At 42.6% G+C, this 20,313-nt stretch overlaps 1 protein-coding gene across 1 annotated transcript in view; it reads right to left on the bottom strand.

Annotated features, from left to right (window-relative positions):
• Cd86 (CD86 molecule) overlaps nt 1-15,966 on the bottom strand; it is a 62,421-nt gene extending 46,455 nt beyond the window's left edge. The window contains 1 exon segment of the mRNA NM_001310555.1: nt 15,853-15,966. Coding sequence (NP_001297484.1) covers nt 15,853-15,866 — 14 coding nt within the window. The 5' untranslated portion in view covers nt 15,867-15,966.
• Nucleotides 15,967-20,313: the final 4,347 nt, after the last annotated feature.

The following is a 20,313-nucleotide window of genomic DNA, read 5'->3' as shown; positions in this document are numbered from 1 at the left end:
TGGGAGGGGGTGCAGTCTTGGTCTACACCATGAGCATATTTTATATAGTTTAAAGCATCGCGGCTTCCCTTTTTTTCTTTTCCAATATTTTTCATCCTTGGTATTTTTGTCATACAAGTGAGTCAGCGAGGCAGGAAGGTATCTCCTTTCTCATAAGCTCCAACACAGGCTACTTTCCTCCCAGACTTTTCTGTTTCCCTAGCTGCCCTGGGGTGTTCTTCATTCACTTTCTCATGATGCAAATTTACACCCATCATTCATGCATGCTAGCAAAATGCCAAGGCCTAGTATCTCTTAAGGTGTAGTCTACTAGTTTCTGAACATAAAACCTGGTACCCAGGGACACACTTGACCCGGACATCCCCAAGGGAGAAGTTGGAAAGGAGAGAGATGTGGGATATTTGCAGGGTGCTCTCAAGTGAGTGTAAAGACTCTGTTTCTTCTCAGCACCACATGATACTTTAAAAAAAAGTCTTAACGTTAACAGCAACCTATATTTATGTGAGCTGCAGCATCATCCACTCATATTAAAAGGGGATTATATGAAAACATTGTTGAGTGGATGAAAGTCTCCACGGTATGTACATTTTAGATAGGGTGCAGCTGATCTAGAGGTTGGTGTATCTGCAGAAATGTAGTTTAGGCAATAGGCAACAGACAATATGAAGGTCAGCCTGGGCAGACCTCAGGCTAGTGATGACAGCTACAGCAGATGAAGAGTCCATGATCCCAACACCCAGGGTCTGAGAGAGGCCTATAAACTGGTGAGGACTCAGCAGAATGGAATCAGGTGTTTTCTGAGAAGTATATGGAAACTAGATAGACCATGGGTCAAGGAAGCAAGGCTGAGATGGAGAAGGACCACAGTAGGGAGAAATGAGGGCATCACCCCAAGGACACTGGAGACCAGGATGTTGTAAGAAGACATTCAGAGGATCCTTCCAATCTTGTCTGCCTACTGGACACCCAGACATCCTGTGGAAGGAGCTGACTGAGTGCCAGTATTGTGTAGGAACTGGGGTTAACTGCAGACTCTAGACACACTGAGATGCACATAAGTATGGTTTCTCTTCACTCCTTTGTATTTCAGCAATATTTTCCATCTCCCAACGATACTTGAAATGATAGATGTCATTGCACCATTGGATATTTCTGGCCTTGGGCTAAAGGGGAGCTGGAGAAGGGACCTGCAGTTGAATTCAGGAGACCTGTACCCAACCAGCAGGGTCAGGTGCTGACCACCAGGCGATTGTCAACATGCCCAGCTTCAGTCAGGCCCACCACCCTGGAGACCAAATACTATATGGAGAGCATAGAGTGGATCCTAAGTAAGCTGTCAGGTCAAAGTTTCCCCTCATTCAAGATCCTGCTTCTCCTGGGGCTACTGACTTCCCTTCGCAGCACATCTATAATACCTAGGGGCCATGCATAGCAAAGCAGAGAGACTCTGCGGGGCCAACATGTCCTCCATTTAAACAATTCTATGTCCTAACTCTGCTGTTCAGTAGCATCTGCTGTCTTTCCATCCTAGGACTTCCTGAGTTAAGATGGCCTGGTAGTTAACAAACAGCATACAGCCTTTCTGTGACAAATGAAACATATTGAGCCGGTTTAAAAGTCAGCGCCAATGCACTACCAACATCTGTGAGGCCATTTCTAGAACTCAAAATAAATACCTGGTCTCACACCCACGTTCCTTTCAACCTTAGTGTTAGTTGAGAGCATTAAATGGGAACTCAGAAACTCTGGCTCTGAATGCCAAGTGCTCTGTTGGTTTATACATTCTGAGAAATTGCCATTACCCTTGGACTCTCTTTTAGAAAACTCAGAATGAGGTAAGGTTTTAAATGTCAAAGTGGTCCTTGTTTTTTCTGTCTTTGCAGAGGATGTCAGAGCATACATAACCAAAGTAACACATTTTAACAAATGCTAGCATATTTCAAATTTGAGGAAGCCAAGGCTTATGAAAGTACCTCATGCAAAATATTTGTGCAAAAATCTAAGTAAGACATGCACGGCAAAGTAAAATAAAATAGATTGGGTACATAGAACATAACCTATATGACTAAGCTTGTTTAAAAAAACAAGTTGATTTATTTTAAGCTTCCATTTCACTAAAGGGCTGGGAGAAAGACCTCTGCATGTCCAAAATCTCACTTCTGTGTGATATCTTTGTAACCAGAAGCAATGCACAAGACGTTGGTGAACGCTTGAGATACATACTCACACACCCACACACTTGGGTTTAGATTTCAAGCCAGTGGTGTAGGACTACCAAGGTGTCTTCTTATCTGTCTGTCTATCTATCTATCTATCTATCTATCTATCTATCTATCTATCTATCTATCTACCTACCTATCATCTATCTGTCTGTCTGTCTGCCTGTCTGTCTTTGTAGCTCTTTTCTACTCCTCTCACACTCCTGTATCTAGAATATTTACAATATTCTGACAGATGATACTACTTGGAAGAAGTTTTCTCAGTAAAACTGCACATCCTATCTGACAGTTGTGAAAAGCACCTCCTCTGAGCTTTCTTTAGACTGAAAACAACCCCAAGTGAGTCTTGCACTGAATGGTGTGGTTGGAATGTGAAGAGCTGAGAGGCTGAAGGACAATTTATAAACCAATATGACCGCTGTGTGTCATGGACTAGAGACAAACCCTGCATCTAAGTCGTACTTTCACTGTGCCTGGCCTATTTGCATACAAACAAGGTTATTTTTAAAAGAGGTGTCCTCTTGTTTTTGTTTTGGTCCCTTGGGATGGCTGTGGTCAGGAAGAAGTGTGTGGGTCATTTTCATACACTGGCTCTCATGCACGTTGTTCGAGTTGCCCTTTCCCTCTCCTCTCTTCCTTACCATGCTCTTCTGATCCATTAGAGGCCAATTTTGGATCCCTCGTTACCTCTTGCTGGGCTATGACATCAGCCTCCTGGCTATGAAACTTCCTCGCTTTAAATGAGCTGTTCCTTCTTCCTCACAAGCGAGGTCACACTTCTGAGAAAGCCATTCAGTGCTGTTCACTGTCTAAATCCAGTTTTACTTTTCTGTTTTCATTAATCATCCTGTACAAGTACCTGCTGATTATATTCTGCATTTACTCTTTTCTGACGCCCAGGCTCTGTGAAGACTTTTTGCCTCTGTTAGTGTTGTATAAGCTGTTCCTCATGCTTGGAACCCCTTCCTTGCCTTCTCCTCATAGTGAAGGATATTTTACTACTAAAGCCTTTCTGTCAACCTCACCCACCCTTCTCAGGATGCCTGTGTCTTCCACGTCCTCAGATAACACTGTTTATTCATCCATTACAAGAGTTTCTCACTGTGTTCAATTTCCTTAGACTGGAAGCCACAAGAGTGGGGACCACATTTCCCTCCCCTCTGCCTTCATGGTACTTGGTACTTAGCAGCACGTCTGGGGTGTGGCTCAGTGTGTCTACTTATTAAAACCAGGGTCTGCCCACCAATGAGGTCGGCATTCTGCTGTTGCTCCATGCCTATGCCCTTTATTGAACCTTCACAATGAATGCAAAATGTCTGGCATGTGAGGAAACTGAGGTTCAAGGATGCTAGGCCCCTTGCCAGTGTGACACAGCCTGTAGACTTCAAGTGCTCAGTAGGGTATGGAACTGAATCTATTTTTAACTTCTAGCAGATCATGCTAAATGAGTGGTGACAGCGTGACAGGTAGATGTCAGCACACTTTTTTAAATATTACATGAATGCCGAATGGCTTGACACTTTGAGTGAGTCCCTTTATTCTCTTTACTATTTGAGCAACCTTGAGCTGGCGGCTGAATCACAGTTTTCTCCTTCTTTTCCATTGATGGAAAAGATCTAACCCATTAGATGTCTTTGGGACGACAACCATAGAGAGTTCTCAGCATGGACCCTGGGCATCCCTGAAACACCATGCTCCAGCTCATTCCTCCCCACACGACACTCCTCCTTTTAATCACTTTCTCCTTATCCCCCCAAAGTTTGGAACCATTCAACTTTCTAACAGACCAAGAAACTGTGGCTCTGAGAAGTTAACAACCGTACAAAGTTCTTTGAATCCAAGGAAATATTTTCCTGAGCCCCACCCCCCAGAACAGAATAAGACCCTCCAAAAAGACCCAAATAAATAAATAAACAAATAAATGGAACAGAGTGTAAGCTCATGTAAAAATACATTTACAGGCACTTAAGAGGCTGGATTTGGATCCCCCTTCCACTCCTCTTTTCTGACCTTCATTTTCCCTGACAGTCATGAACATAAGTCAGAGAACCCAGGAAACAGAACCAGGGATCAGCCAGGGACGCCCATGTTCACTTTTCTGCTCTCTGTTCTCTGAACTCCACATCTTTCAAATTCTCATTTCCTCCACTAATTTCTCAATCTAGTTCCTGTCCACCCCCAAGTCACTTGCCTTCTTCCAGGGCAGAGATCTCAGCTGAGAAGAACCTGACTGGGGGAGGTGGGAGGACAGATCCTGACGTGTGTGTGTGTGTGTGTGTGTGTGTGTGTGTGTGTGTGTGTGTGTGTGTGTGTGTGCTTTGACAGGCTTCCTGCTTGCTCTGCCCTGGTTAGTGGTTACTCTTGCCCTCTACATGAAGGCTCTTGTATGTGGGTATGGAAAGTCTTAGAAGGTCACACACTTGAGTGGAAGCAGCCATGTGGGAGTGGGAGCTCTGGCCTCCACTGAAGTGGGCAGCCTCTGCTGCTTGGCCGCATTCTCCTTGGGAAACGTGGCCTGCTGCCTCCAGCATTCATCAGGAGAAAACAGAATTCTGCCTTATGTGGGTTCTCCAAATCACAAAAAATATTGACCATTAATTTTGATGAAGGCTTTTGTTTTATTTTGCTATTTTGATCATTGTCTGGGAACCACTCTAAGGCTATGGTCTTTACTTTCCAATCTTTTCTCTAGTTTTGTTTCTGTCTAAGACTACTAGCTCTCTCCTGGCTCCTGCCTTTATCATGTGGTCACCAGAGCATGTTTGACACCACCTACTCCACAGTGGGGGTTATCTGCATGTACATGAGCAGTCATGTTTGTGTGTACATGTATGTGTGTGCTTGTGGAAGCCTGAGATGTCTTCCTTGGTGTTTTCCTCAATTGTTCTCCACATTAACTTTTGAGAAAGGGTCTCTTACTGAACCTGGAAGTCACTGCCCCCACTAGACTTGTGGCCATGGAACCGTAGAATCCACCTGTCTTTGCTTCCCCAGCACAAGGATTACAGGTACGCACCATGACTGGCTTTGCGTAGTCACTGGGAATCACGTCCAGTTCCTTATTCTACACAGCAGGAATTTTATCCATAAAGCCATTTCCTGAGCACAGAGTTCAAATCTCTACACATAACCATAATCTTTTGTACTGTTAGAAGTAACCTCCCCAGCACACACAGACATAAAGACATAGACATAGACACAGACACAGACAGACAGACACACAGGCACACACACACACACACACACACACACACACACACACACACACACAAACACAATCTTCCCCAACAAAGAGGTAGATAGTTGTTCGGAGCCAAGGTCTAGAATCAGACTGACTCTATTACTAGCTTTGTGATGTTCAAGACTAAATTTTCACCTGTGAAGAATTGACAATGATACCATCTGCAGTTATGAAGATTAAATAAGATAGCACATTTAATCTTATAAAATATAGTATCATGTAACATTATTCCTGCCAGAGAGTAAGAGATGTTAGCTATGGTGATTTGCCCTCCCTAGAGTGGCATAGCTTCTACACATGATTCCTGTCTGATTCATTCTCGTTTCCCCAACATTACTGAGTAAATTAGTAAATAAATAGCCCTAGCCTCCTTCTTTATGGCTCTGACTCATCACAGCCTGGCACCATTGTAATATCTTTCTAAACCATGCCACTCACACTTGCCTCATTCTCCCTTGGATCCCTGTTGCCCTAACAGAGGTAAAGTGGTAAAATCGGTATCAGAGGTCACCAAGTCCTTCTAAACACTGAGCATGCCATTATGTAAAAGTCCGGGCATTTCATCAAATGTTTACAAAGTTTACCTTTCTGATTCCCAAAAAGCAAGGCCAGGCTGTCCTTCCTTGGCCTTACACACAGGACAACAGTGCGGAGACTAGTTTGGAGAGGGGCAGACTCACAGGTATAATGTAGATTCCACCATTCACACCTCACGGGCTAGACAGAAACCACAGACCCACACACTCACTTCCAGCCTCTCAGGGTCTCTGATAGCCAGTCCTGTTTAGAAGCTCAATTTCCCCATGGGAGTACTTTACATTTAAAGTTTTACTGTATTTTATATGTGTGGGTGTGTTTTCTGCATGGATGTCTGTGTACTACGTGTTACTGGTGCCTGAGGCCAGAGGAGGGTGTCTGATCTCCTAGAACTGCAGTCATAGATGATTGTAAGCTGCTTGTGGGTGCTGGGAATTGGATCCAGGCCCTCTGGAAGAGCAACCAGTGCTCTTAACTGATGAGCCAGCTCTCCAGTTTGATCACAAGATGGCTTAGAATTCATTGCACTGAGTTTAGCAGGATGATGTAAGCTCACTGTGGATTTGGCAATTGCTATCAAAGAACCCTCTTTTTTCATAACTGCACAATGTAGAAGTAGACACTGAATTGTGACATACTTGCTTGCTGCTTCCAACCATGCATCACATAGTCTCGTGTCATCTTTTGTTATTAAAATGTTACTTTGAGCTTCATGACTCATCACAGCCTGGCACCATTGCAATATCTTTCTAAACTATGCCAGCCACACTTGCCTCATTCTCCCTTGGATCCCTGTTGCCCAGACATACTGTGCACAGACACACACAGGACAAGCACTCATACATGTAAAGATAAAATAATTTTTAAGTAAGAAGACTAGAGTTAAAGAAAACCCTTAAATTAATGGCTTAAATTTAAAACGCAGGACAAAACAGACTTAAAGACTATATTTCTTAAGACCTTTCCAAAAGACATAAATTCTTAACAGCCGTTATGACATTGACAAGTACTGTGAGCCTCATTTTGCAGATGAGGACCCCAAAGTTCAAAGAGTTGGGTGCTTTTCCAAGGTGATGTCACCAGAATTTTAGTAGAAAATGGAATGTAGCTGTTCTACACCAAAACAGGTTGAGTTTAACCTGATATTTATCTCAGACATGGCACTGCCCACAGACAAATGCAAAACAGCCACCTTCGCACTCCTGTGGAAACCTGCATAGCTTACTATTCTAAAAAGAGCATCAGGCTTGATCTATTTACCATTAGAGAGCCTCTTGAGGAAAGAGCCATATTGCTCATCGTTTCAGTGTGCACCAAAGTGCCTGGAACCAAATGGCTGGGCCATAGTCACTGTTCTATTGCTGTGAACAGACCCATGGTCAAGGAAACTCTTATAAAAGAAATATTTTAATTGGGGGCTTGCTTACAGTTTCAGAAGCTTAATTTATTACCTTCATGGCAGAGAGCATGGTGGCAGTCAGGCATAGTACTAGAAGAGTAGCTGAGAGCTACTTCAAATCCCACCCTCCCACCTTTTCTAACCAATCCTTCTCCCAATCCTTATAATTATTTCAAACAGTTCCACTTACTGGTGACTAAGCATCACCAGGAATGGCCTTTGGCAGCCATTCTTATTCAAATTACCACAGTCATAATGCATTTTTTAAAAAGCCACTATGAACAAGAGAAGCAAGCAGGACCCAGAGTAGGCACACTCTGGTGTGAGCATTGGAGACTTTGGATACATGCTGACATGGGTACACATTGAAATGGGGGAGGTGCCCATTAATTGTCCACAACCAACAGCATAGGAGAGTACTGCTAATGTGCACTCACTTGCATTCAGATTCTTGCAAACTCTACACATTGATAGTTCAATAACTTGGGAACACTTGGGGAAGGAGTTGAATTATCATGTGTTCAGTACATAAAGATTAACGTATTCAACACATGAACAATGCATGAACATATTCAATAAATGAACAATGCATGAACATATTCAATAAATGAACAATTCATGAACATATTCAACAAATGAACAATTCATGAACATATTCAACAAATGAACAATACATGAAGACGAACATATTTAGTTTTTTAAAAATTATCTTTTAAAACCTTCTTTGGGCAGCAGATCAGTACCCATCCCGAGTATACACACGGACTTCGGACTCCCATCCAACAATATGAGGTGCACTCTCACCCTGAACTCTTGAGGAAGGGTCTAGGCCCTGCCCTATATGAAATGACAGACTATGGACACCCCCCATGGAGGGCCTCACCCTCCCTGGGGAAATGAGGGGATAATGGGGGGGTTGGGGGGAGGGCACGGGAGGAGGGGAGGGAAAGGGAGAGGGACCTGGAACTGACTTGTGAAGCAACCTTGTTTCTTATCTAAATTTAAACTGAAAAATAAATAAATAAATAAATAAATACAAACCTTCTTTACTTTCAGTAAATATAGATTCAAAGGAAGTTAGGAAGAATACAGAATTCCAACGCTTCCACCAATTTCTTCTAATGGTAGTATCTTGAGTAACTGTTTTAATGTGTTAAATCCAGGAACTCAACAATGAACAATCCACAAAACCTATTCCAATTTCATCACTGTTACACAATGAATCTTTCTCGGTGTGAAGGTTTATGCCATTCTATCACATCTGTAATGTAGGCTCATGTAATGAGTACCATTAGCAAGACGGAGAACAAGGAGCTGAAGAGAGCTCAGTGGTTAGAGTGTATATTGAGCTTGCAGGAGATCTGAGTTAGGTTCCCAGCAACCATCTCAGGAGGCTCATAACTGCCTGTAACTCCAGCTCCAAGGGATCCAACTCTATTTTCTGGCCTCCTCGGACACAGACACTCATGTTCACATACCCACACACAGACAAACACAACTTAAAATAATAATAAAAATATTTTAATAGATACAGAATGATAAGATTCCCTTGAGTATCCTGTGCTGACGACCTTTGATAACTGTGTATCCCAGTAGCCCCCAGTTCTATTTTCCACATCATCATAACCATGGCAACTACCAATCTGGTCTCTGTTTCTGTTACAGTGGAAGGTAAGTGGAACAAAAAGCTTGTAACTTTTGGGGACTGGCATTTCACTTAGGGTAATTCCTTAGAGATTCATTGGAGTTTTTGTGTGTAAAAAAAGTTCACCCCTTCTTATTGCTTAGTATAATTCCATGATGTACATATATCAAAGCCTACTACTCACACGGAGAGTTCCTTCCTTCCTTCCTTCCTTCCTTCCTCCCTCCCTCCCTCCCTCCCTTCCTCCCTCCCTCCCTTCCTTCCTTCCTTTCTTGTTCCCTTCCTTTCTCCCTCCCTCCCTTCCTTTTTCCTTTCTTTTTTTGGTATTTGACTATTATAAATAAAGCTGATGTGAATATTTATGTACCAGTTTTGTGTGAATACAGGTTTTCATTTCTCTTGGATAAATGGCAATTATTGCAATTGCACAGTTATACGGTAAGAGTGTGTTCATGTTTGTAAGAAACCACCAAAGATATTTCCAGAGGGCCTGTATCATTTTAGCAGTCCCCCAAACAGAACAATCCTGTTTCTCTGCATGTCACCAGCACTGGTGGGGCCATTGATTGGTTTTGTTTTTATTTTAACTTTTGAACATACTGATATGGATGTGGTAATGGTTAGCTGTGATTCCAACTTTCATTTCAACAACAGTTAGTAATACTGATCATCCTATCATGTGGTAACTTGTCATTTATACTCTTCTATGGAGGAATCTTCTTTTACATGTTTTGACTATTTCTAATTAGTTTTCTTGTTTTACTGTTCTGTCTGACAAATGAAAATGTGTTCATAGTGTTTGCCTGCTATTTCTTTAATTTTTGGTAAGATGAACTTTTTGTCTCTTTATTTCTTTTTGAAAAAATGAGTGAGTAGAGCCAGGCATAGTGACACAGGCCTGGAATTCCAGCCCTTGAGAGGTAGAAGTAGGAGGATCTAAGCCTAGGTTCCACACACACACACACACACACACACACACACACACACACACACACACACACACACGAGAGAGAGAGAGAGAGAGAGAGAGAGAGAGAGAACTTGCCCACTACTGAATTTCTTTAGTTATTTTATAATTGTTGTTTTTATTCCCAATTACGTTATAAAATACCCATTTAGTCCTCTTGTGCTTTCAAACTCTCATATTCTTGGTAAATATTTGTTTAATTGGTCAAAAATCACTGTAAGATGGGGGGGGTGACAAACTAGATTTACCTTCTGGTTAGTTGAGTGTTTCAGGTTTCCCCAGTTTTACCTATTTCCGTCTGTCATTTGATAACTAGTTCATGTAACTAAATGTTCACTCATTTTTATTTTTATTGGATCTTTATTCTCATTAAATTTGATTAATTTGAATCTGAATTATGTGGATCTATAATAATCAGGTTGCTTATACAATGGTTCCCTGTAGTACAGATGCTTTCCTTCTAAAAGATTTATTTTATTTTACTTATGTGCACATATGTATATCTGCCTGTCACCAGGTGTGTGTGCAAGTATTTTTAAGGAAGCCAGAAAAGGCTGTTATATTCCCTGGAGCTGTAGTTACAGGTGTTAAGAGCTCCCTGATGTGGGGGCTGGGAACTGAACTCAGTTTTCCTGGAAGAGCAGCAAGTAGTCTTAACCTTGGAGCCACCTATTAATCCAAAATTTTGGACTTTCTTTGAAATAGTCTCACTCACTGTGTGGACTTGTTTGGCCTAAAACTCACCAATGTAGAGCATAGTGTCCAGCAACTCAAAAGAGATCCTCCTGCCTCTGCCTTCAAGTGCTGGGGTTAAGGTATGGACCACCACACCTGGCCATGGATTCTTTTTGATTCAAAGCTTTCCAAGCAAACACTTTTGTACATCTGTCTTCCCGTTCTGTTGTGGCTTTCTTGTCTGTTTATTGATATCAACTATGAATGCTTGCTGAGGCTCCAGGAAGGCTTGTCTGACCACCAAATCTTTCTCCAAGAAACCTCAGACAAGCAGCTTTCTTTAAACTCCACAATGCAGACTGGAATCTGTGTTGGTACAAAATCCACCATGTGAAGTAGTAGCCTTTTGTTTCTGAAATCCTTTCCAAATCAGATTTTGGTTGAAAAGGAAATATCGTTTTTTGCTTCACTTGTAAAGGTGGGAAGAGAGTACTCCAGGTCCAGCTGACAACTTTATGTCATTTCCATAAAGATCCATTTATTTATTCATTTTCTTATTTTTATTTTTTTCAAGATACGGTTTCTCTGTGTAGTTTTGGAGCCTGTACTGGCACTAGCTCTGTAGACCAGGCTGGCCCAGAACTCACATAGATCCACTGGCCTCTGCCTCCTGAGTGCTGGGAATAAAGGCGTGCACCAGCACTGCACGGCCTGAAGATGTATCTTAAATCAAGTTCATCTGTGTGTGGCTGTGTGCACATGGGTGCTCAGAAGCCAGAGGTATTAGATCCCCTTGGAACTGGAGTTACAGGTGGTTGTGAGCTGCCTGGCGTGGATACTGTCGAGGGTCCTCTGCAAGCATGTGCTCTTAACTGCTGAGCCAATTCTCCAGCTCCCAACCCTGAGTCAACTCTATGCAGAAGGCAGTTTGCTCAGGGGTCAGGTATTATTTTTGTATAAAAATTTCCTTTACAAGGCATCCCTCTGGGCTGCCTGCCTGCTCTAGGCTCCCTGAAGTCAATTCCCTCTATTCAACCGAGAGTGTTGAAAAGGCCACCGAGAGTCTCTGGATGATTTAGGTCATCCTACTTCACCTTTCCGTAGAACTTGACACCGAGACTACCTCCTCCTTTGGGAAATGATTTTGTCCTCCTAGATGACCTAATCCCTTTGTAGTTTTTCTCCCATCTCTCAGGTGGACTTGCTCAGGTTCTTGGGCTGCACTCTGCCCTCTCACCTTGTGAACTCCCTTGCTAGGTCTGTGATAACAAAGACCAAATGAAGAAACAACTTTGTTTGTTTCTTTCTTTCTGTCTTTCTTTCTTTCTTTTTCCTCCTCCCTCCCTTCTTTCCTTCCTTCCTTCCTCTCTTTGTTTCCTGTTTCTCTTTCTCCCCCTTTCTCTCTCTCTTTCTCTCATTTGTCTTTCTCCCCCCCCTCCTGTTTCTCTCTCCCCCTCTCTCTTTCTTCTTCTAGAAGCCAAATGTAACAGATTAAAGTATCAACTGTGTTAGCTCCTTCTGAGGACTGTCAGGGAGGACTCTACTCCTGGCTATTCTTCTTGACTGGTTGACTTTTTTTCCTTCCTCTATGTAGGTTTCTTTACCTAGATTTCCTTGTCACACTTAAAGTTCAGACTGAGACACACTCTCGTGACACCGTTTTATCTTATCTTTGTAAAAGGTCACATCTACAATTATGCTCACATTCTGAGACATTAGATTTCAATATGTGGTGAGGGGTGGGAGAAGGAGCCTTGGCATCGCCATTGGAATCGCCTTTCCTACTATAGCTCGAGTACATATGTCTCAGTGCAGGGTTAGCCAGCATGCTTTGTTCCCCCCCCATGGACACACCCTTTCTCTTCTTAGATTTTGCTTTTCATGATGCCACTTTTGTCCTGGTTTACTTCAACTCTCTGGTCCCTCTTTTGTGTTCATTTTTAGACAGTTCTTCCTCATCCTTTTCCCCCGTCAAGGTTTTCCAGATTCCATCCTGGACTTCTTAATCCAGGAGCCTGCTCCATGAGAACTCAGCCATGTGAGAATTTTGAGTACCAGCTGTGCTTATGCTGAGGGCTCTCAGTGTCCAATCTGATCCAAAACTTTCTTGGGCTGGGCACTGGTATGTGTACTATCTATGGAGGAATCTCCATTTAGCTGCTCAAATTCCCTGTGAGCGAATGAACACCATATGTCCCCTTTCTCCATTTGCCTCAAACTCACTCCATTCCTATGTACTCCATTATGAAGGATGCTGCCACACACTTGTATCTTCTCCCTTCTCCAGCCTCCACACACATAAAAGCAAAACAAGTAAACAAAATATTAAAATAAGAAACAAAGCTGGACATGGTGGCACACGCCTTTAATCCCAGCACTCAGAAGGCAGAGGCAGGTCGAATCTCTGTGAGTCTGAGGCCAGCCTGGTCTCCATAGTCAGTTCCAGGACAGCCAGGCCTATGTCAAGAGATCTTGTCTCAAAAAACAAAACGAAAACAAAAAAATGACAAAACAAAAACAAAAGCAAAACAAACAAGAAACAAGCAAATCCTGCGGATCCAAGTGCTCATTTGTCCTTTCCTCTCTGAGGCCGCCATAACTAGTTTCTGGGCCATTTCCTGTCTTCAATTAGTCCTTTGCTCACTCTCTCCCTGCACCTGACTTAGCCCTCAGCTTTCTTTCCCATGCTTCCCACTGGAGCCAGTCACTAAACGGAGGCTGCCACTGTCCTTGGGCACAACTTGCTTCAGGTCAGTCCTCTAGAAATTTAGCTGGTGATTGTCCTACCAAACTCCAAGGACACTGAACACTTCTGGGGAGAGAGGGCAGGACTTAGGGCATCAAGCTTCCTGAGTTCTAGTCCTAAGAATGTCATTATATGGTTATTTAATCTTTGATAAGCTATTTCCCCTCTATTTCTTAACCATAACAGCATCAATTAAAAACTACTAATAATAGTAACTACTAGTTCTTACTAAAGCAAAATTCTAAGTGCTTCATAGACCATCACATTTAATCCTCACACCCACATATGATGTCACTGTCAGGCAAGAAACTGAAGATCAGAATGGTTAAGCAATCTGTCCAAGGCCTACAGCCAGAAGATGTGTCTATGTGGGATCTGGTATTCAAATACACAGCAACCACCAAAACCAAAAATAAAACCATAATTCAAAACAAAAGGCTGGAGCCCTAGCAGTGGACTCCACAAATTTTGAGAGATCACAAATATAGACATAGGAAAGTCAGCGTAGTTATTGTTTCTTTTTTTAAAGTTGACTTTTAATTTTCTTTCTACAGACATGCTTCAGGGTCAAAAGCATATAGTAAAAAGCAAAACCACTCATGCTTCTCACAAATATTGTGCATATGTAAGGATCTTTTGCAGAAGGGTTAGATAGCACCATGCATTCTACTTTCCTGCATAAGCTAAGCACATTAAAGACTGCTCTTTAATAGAATTAAAAAAATATTTCATGATATTCCATTATGGGTGTTTCATAAACAACCAGTCATTTTTTAAAAAATTTCCTCATTATAAACAATGGCATGAACAGTATTGATGTCATCAAACCTTTACTAACATCTGTTATTACATCCTTAAAGATGATCCATTTTGTTAGATAGCATATAACTTAAAGAATAGCTAGTGTGTTTCTGTGGGTTATTACCCAGGAGTACATAGCCATCAGGGACAATACTGAGATATGTCCCTCTCCTTAGTAGCATGGGGGAATTATTGTTTTTGAAATTTAACATTTGCCACCTTGACAGAGAAAAATGATAATGTATTTTTATGATTTACATCACTTTTATTTCTGCTAAGATTCAACACTATTTCTCCTAACTGGCTTGGGACATTGAAACAAAGAACAACTTAAACAAGAACCACATAGACAAGGGCCTATGATCCTGCAGACATCCCCAGGCAGCATCAGCACAATTCAGTAGGGCCATTCTACAGCTCCATGAAAACTCTAAAGTCTGAAATTTTTTCACATATATTTGAAATCTAAAAAATTATTCTAGAGAGGAAAGTAATTTCTACTTGGAAATTAGCCTCTAGTCTTCTGAAACAAAAGCAGTAGAGGCCCTTGTCAAACCAGTAAAGGCTGGGTCCATGACAGAATCTCAAAACACAGTAGCAAATAACAAGGGGTAACAAATGATGAAGCCTCCAGCTGCCCAAGAGAGAGAAGGGTGGGCATGGCTCCCTCCAGGAAGTCCGTGTCCTGGGAACCCGCCACAGCAAATTAGGCAAGAAGGGTCCTACTTCCAACCTCAGGAGCTCTGGAGCCTTGAGTGAGCTATCTACCTTTCCTCAGCTCAGCTATTAATGATTATAATGATCTGTCTGTCTGGACACCACTGTGAAATGTAACATTAATAAAATGATTCCAGTGACGTGCACAGCGTACCAGGCACCCCACAGACACTGGGTAACTGAATTACTCCCGTCACCTATTCGTGTCTTAGGTATTTTTTGCTTTTCTTTTTTCTTCTATAGAGTCACCCCTGAGAATTTTCATAAATACCAAAATATCGGATGTTCAAGTCCCCAATAAAAAGAAGGGTAGTAATTTGCATACCCCTGAATACTTTAAATTATCCCTAGATTACATACAATGTCTATACAATGTAAATGAATGGCAGCAGGAGCCCTGTGCCTGCCCGGTATAAGCACAACTGAAGGCTAGCTACATGTCTATCTTAAATGGAAAGACGCTCACAGTTGGCCCCCTGAGTTCATAGATTTGGAACCCACGCATTCACAGAACTAGCTGTGTCCTTCTCTGCATTTTCTTTGGCCTCACTTCTCTTGCTTGGTCTCTATTTGATCAAACTAACTCTAATGTACCAAAATAAATAAAAAAAATAAATCTGTCTCCTCTAATTTCTCACAGTTAGGTTGACATTTAAAAACCCATTCCAGACTTAAGAAAAAGAGCCACTGTAGGAAAAAGAGAAAAGTCAATTACTAGTCTCACATTAACAGCCCTCTCCCTTCTCGGGGCTCTGGCTTTGGGCCATTAAATCGATATATTTGCTCCTGAGAACGTTCTAGGGCAGCTGGCAGGAAGGACAGAAATGAGAGCGTGGTCGCCAGTCTCAGTCTCCCGCTGGGGTCCTAATCCATAAGCCACACTGCAAAGAGAAGCAGTCGCTCACCATCTGGGATCCATCTTGAGTGCCTCTGAGAATTCTGGAAAAAGCCCACCGCGAGTCGGGCTGTTCACGTCAGTGCTGCCTCCAAGGAGGCGCTCTTCTGCGCCTGCTCGCTCCTCTGCCTTCCTCAGCAATGACCGTGTACCCGGTTGACTTTTTCTTAAGAGTTCTTCCTCTTTTCTTAGACTTGAGGAAGATACATTAACCCTTTCATTGCTTTGTAGATTCTTTGATTTGGGTCTAAATCTTGAGTCGTTAAAAACAATTCAATGTCTTGGGTTCGGGCACGATGTTCAAATGAAACTAAAAAGCCCAAGACACTGTGAAATCAATAGGTGTACAGGAATAAGATAAAGAAAGGAAAGAAAAAAGCAGATACTACATAAGAAAATTTCCTTGTCTTAACGAAGGAAAGAGGCACTGTCTAAAAACTCAGAATTCAAAATGTCAAAGCAAAATTTATGAAGGGGATTTTTTAATGGGTTCTAATTTTTTTCTTTCCTGTTTTTATTTATTCGTCTTTCTTACAGTATGTCCCAACCTCAGCCTCCCCTCCCTCAACTCCTCCCAGCCCCCTCCCACCTCCCCTCTCCTCCAGATTCACTTCTGTTTCCTGTCAGGGACATCAACCAAACATGTCTTAGCAAGACACCGAAAGACTAGGCACAAACCTCACATCAAGGCTGGACACTGCAAAAGAGTCAGACACCACTGCCACCACTGTTAGGAGTCCCACAAGATCCCCCCCCCCCCCAGGCTAAACAACCACAATATATATGCAGAGGACCTGTAGCAAGCCCATGCTGCTGCCTCCTTGGTGGCCGCTGTGGTCTCTGCGAGCCCATGAGCCCTGCTTGCTTGATTCTGTGGGCTTACTTGATTCTGGTGATCTCCTGGTGTCCTTGACCCTTCTGCCTCCTACAGCCCTTCCTCCCCATCTCCCACAGGGTTCCCTGGGCTCCTTTGGGTCTGGGTCTCTGAATCTGCTCTTATCAGCTACTGATGGCAGCTGGACAAGGCACCAGTCTGTGAGTATAGCAGACTATCATTAGGAATGAATTTATTGACTTATTTATTTATTTATTTTTTGGTCAATCATGTCTGGTTCTACTCTAGGCCTCTGAGCCATCCAGCTTCTGCATCCTGGACTTGGGCCTCAAGTTAGATGAGTAATGGATTGGTCCCTCCCACAAGCTCTGAGCCACCATTACCCCAGCATACCTTGCAGTCAGTACAGGTGTTCGTTGAAGGTCTTGTAGCTGGGTTGGTGTTCCAGTCCTGCCACAGGGAGCTTTGCCTGGTTACTGACGATGGCCTGTTCAGGCTCTATACCCTCTGCTACTAGGAGTCCTCACTGGGGTCATCCTCATAAATTCCAGGAAGTTTCCACTGCACTAGGTTTCCACATGATCCCCTAAATGCCCCCCATTCCAGTAGTCTCCTTTTCCATCCCTCCTTCCCCACCTGACCCCTCCTGTTCCCATCCCCACCCCAACCCCAGTCTACCATCAAAATCTCTATTTCTCCTTCCCAGGGAGATCCATACATCCCCCCAACCCCTGAGCCCTCCTTGTTACTAAGCCTCTCTGGGCCTGTGGATTGTAGTGTGATTATCTTTACTTAAGCTAATGTCCACTTACAAGTGAGTACATACCATGTTTGTCTTTCTGGGTCTGGGTTGTGTCACTCAGGATGATGTTTTTTTTTCTAATTCCATCCATTTGCCTGCAAATCTCATGGTGCTATTTTTTATAACAGCTGAGTAATACTACGTTATGTAAATGTACCACATTTTCTCTATCCATTCTTCAGTTTAGGGACATCTAGGTTGTTTCCAGTTTCTGACTATTAGGAAAAAGCTACTATGAACATGGTTGAGCAAATGTCCTTGTGGTAGGATGAAGGTCTTTTGGGTATATGTCCAAAAATGGTATAGTTGGGTCTTGATGTAGTTCAATCCTCAGTTTTCTGAGGAGCTACCATATTGATTTCTGTAGTGTTTACACAAGTTTGCACTCCCACCAGCAGTGGAGGAGTGTTTCCCTTGCTCTACAACATGAGCTGTCACTTGTGTAACTGAACCTAGCCATTCTGACAGGTGTAAGACAGAATCTCAAAGTAATTTTCATTTACATTTCCCTGATGGCTAAGGCTGTTGAACATTTCTTTAAGTGTTTCTCAGCCATTTGAGATTACTCTATTGAGAGTTCTGTGAAGTGGATTCTTATCTAGACAAAGCTGGTTAGTTGGCCATGTAGTGGTAGTTGTGGTTCTTAGACATCACAGCTCTGTAAGACTATTGATTGCTTTCCTCCTTAGAAGCATTCATAGCACCTCTAGTACCATGACAGCTAGGCCTCAGAGAACAGGCTTTCATCATCAGTTAGGGTCTTCTAAGTCATTTGTCTGAAGTGCATGATGTTCTCAGCCATAGGAACTTACCTTAAACCTCTAGGGGTTTTTCATGCCTGACATTGTGGTTTTTGTTAGTTTATGGTTCTTGTGGGGGATATTGTTAATGCAAGTGGAATAACTTCATTTCAACTGTATGTGTGTATGTGTAGACTCACATGTCTAAAATTGTAGGTAAATAAATAGCATGGTTCTTTAATTTATTTGAAATGTATTTCACTATCTCCATGTTTTTAAAAATATGTTCAAATCTAGATGTAATTATCAAAGTTGAGATATAACTTTCCCACATATTTTTAATTTGAATTTCTGTTTATTTTTAAGTATTTTCTATTTTAGAAACACTCTTATTTACATATCAATCTCTCCCTCCCATCCTCCCATGCTCCCGACCAACCTCCCAACCCACTCCCCAAGGACAGTGAGGCTCTTCACAGAGGATCATCGAAGTCCATCATATCATTGGGGGAGAGCCCGGACCCTCCTTCCTGTATCTGGGCTGCGATAGTATCCCTCCATAGGGAATAGGCTCCCAAAGCCCATTTGTGCTCTAGGGATAAACACTGCCTCCACTGTTAGAGGTCCTATAGACTGCCCTGGCCTCCTGCTGGCACCCACATTCAGAGGGCTTAGTTCTGTCCAATGCTGGTTCCCCAGCTTTGTGACTAGGGTCTCTGTGCTCTCACTAGGTCAGGTCAACTGTTTCTTGGGGTTTCTACAGCACAGTCTTGGCTCCTTTGTTCATTCTTCCTCCCTCTCCGCACCTGGATTCCCGGAGTGTGGCTCAGTGTTTAGCTGTGGGTGCCATCAAGGCTCTAGGAGTGGCAACTGAGGTAGTCATCAATCTCATTATAGGGGAAGGGCATCAAAGGCAGCTTCTCCACCACTGCCTAGATTCTTAGTTGGGGTCATCCCTGTGGATCTCCTACCATTTCCTCTGTGCCAGACCTCTCTCCAAACCTATACTGGCTCCTTCTATCAAGGCATCTCCTTTCTTGCCCTCCCCTATTCCTGCCTTGTCTCAGTCCTTCTGTTCTCCCCTCTCCCCTTCCCACCTCCCTCCTGTCTGCCCCCCCATACTCCTAATTTGCTCAAGGGTTCTTGTCCCCCTCCCCTTCTTCGGGGGATCATGTGTTCTTCTCTTAGGGTCCTCCTTGTTTCCTAATTTCTCTGATAGTGTGGTTTGTAGGCTGGGAGTTCTTTGCTTTAGGTCTAATGTCCATATATGTCTTTCTGTGACTGGGTTACCTCACTCAGTATGTTTTCTTCCAGTTCCATCCATTTGCCTTCGAATTTCAAGATTCCATTGTTTTTTTTTTTTCTGCTGAGTAATACTCCATTGTGTAAATGTACCACATTTTCTCCATCCATTCTTCAGTTGAGGGTCATCTAGGTTGCTTCCAGGTTCTGGCTATTATAAACAACGTTGCTATGAACATAGTTGAACATATGTCCTTGTAGCATGAATGCGCATTCTTTGGGCATATGCTCATGAGAGGAATTGCTGGATCTTGAGGTAGACTGATTCCCACTTTCCTGAGGAACCGCCATACTGATTTCCAAAGTGGTCATACAAGTTTGTACTCCCACCAGCAATGGTGGAGTGTTTTTCTTTCTTCACATCCTCTCCAGCATAAACTGTCATTGGTGTTTCTTTATTTTAGCCAGTGTAAGATGGTATCTCAGAGTTGTTTTTATTTGCATTTCCCTGATGGCTAAGGATGTTGAGTACTTTCTTAAGTGTCTTTCAGCCATTTTAAATTCCTCTATTGAGAATTCTCTATTTAGTTCTGCACCCCACTTTTTAATTACTTTCCCACATATTTATTTTAAGAAAACAAGATTTTGCTTCTTTGTTCCAGCTAACAGTGATATGTTGTTTTTAAACTTCATCAAAATAATATAGATAATTCATTTCTAACATTTTTCTTAGCATTCTATATCAGATTTACAATGACTACCCACCACACCCGAACTCTGCCCATGGCTTTAAGACTTAGCACTGTTTCAGTTTTGTTTCTGTTCCACTCCAGCTTCTTTATCTTAAGGCTT

This window comes from Mesocricetus auratus, unplaced genomic scaffold, assembly GCF_017639785.1.
Source record: "Mesocricetus auratus isolate SY011 unplaced genomic scaffold, BCM_Maur_2.0 Super-Scaffold_100008, whole genome shotgun sequence".
NCBI classification, from domain to species: domain Eukaryota; kingdom Metazoa; phylum Chordata; class Mammalia; order Rodentia; family Cricetidae; genus Mesocricetus; species Mesocricetus auratus.
This window is presented reverse-complemented; position numbering and strand designations above follow the sequence as displayed.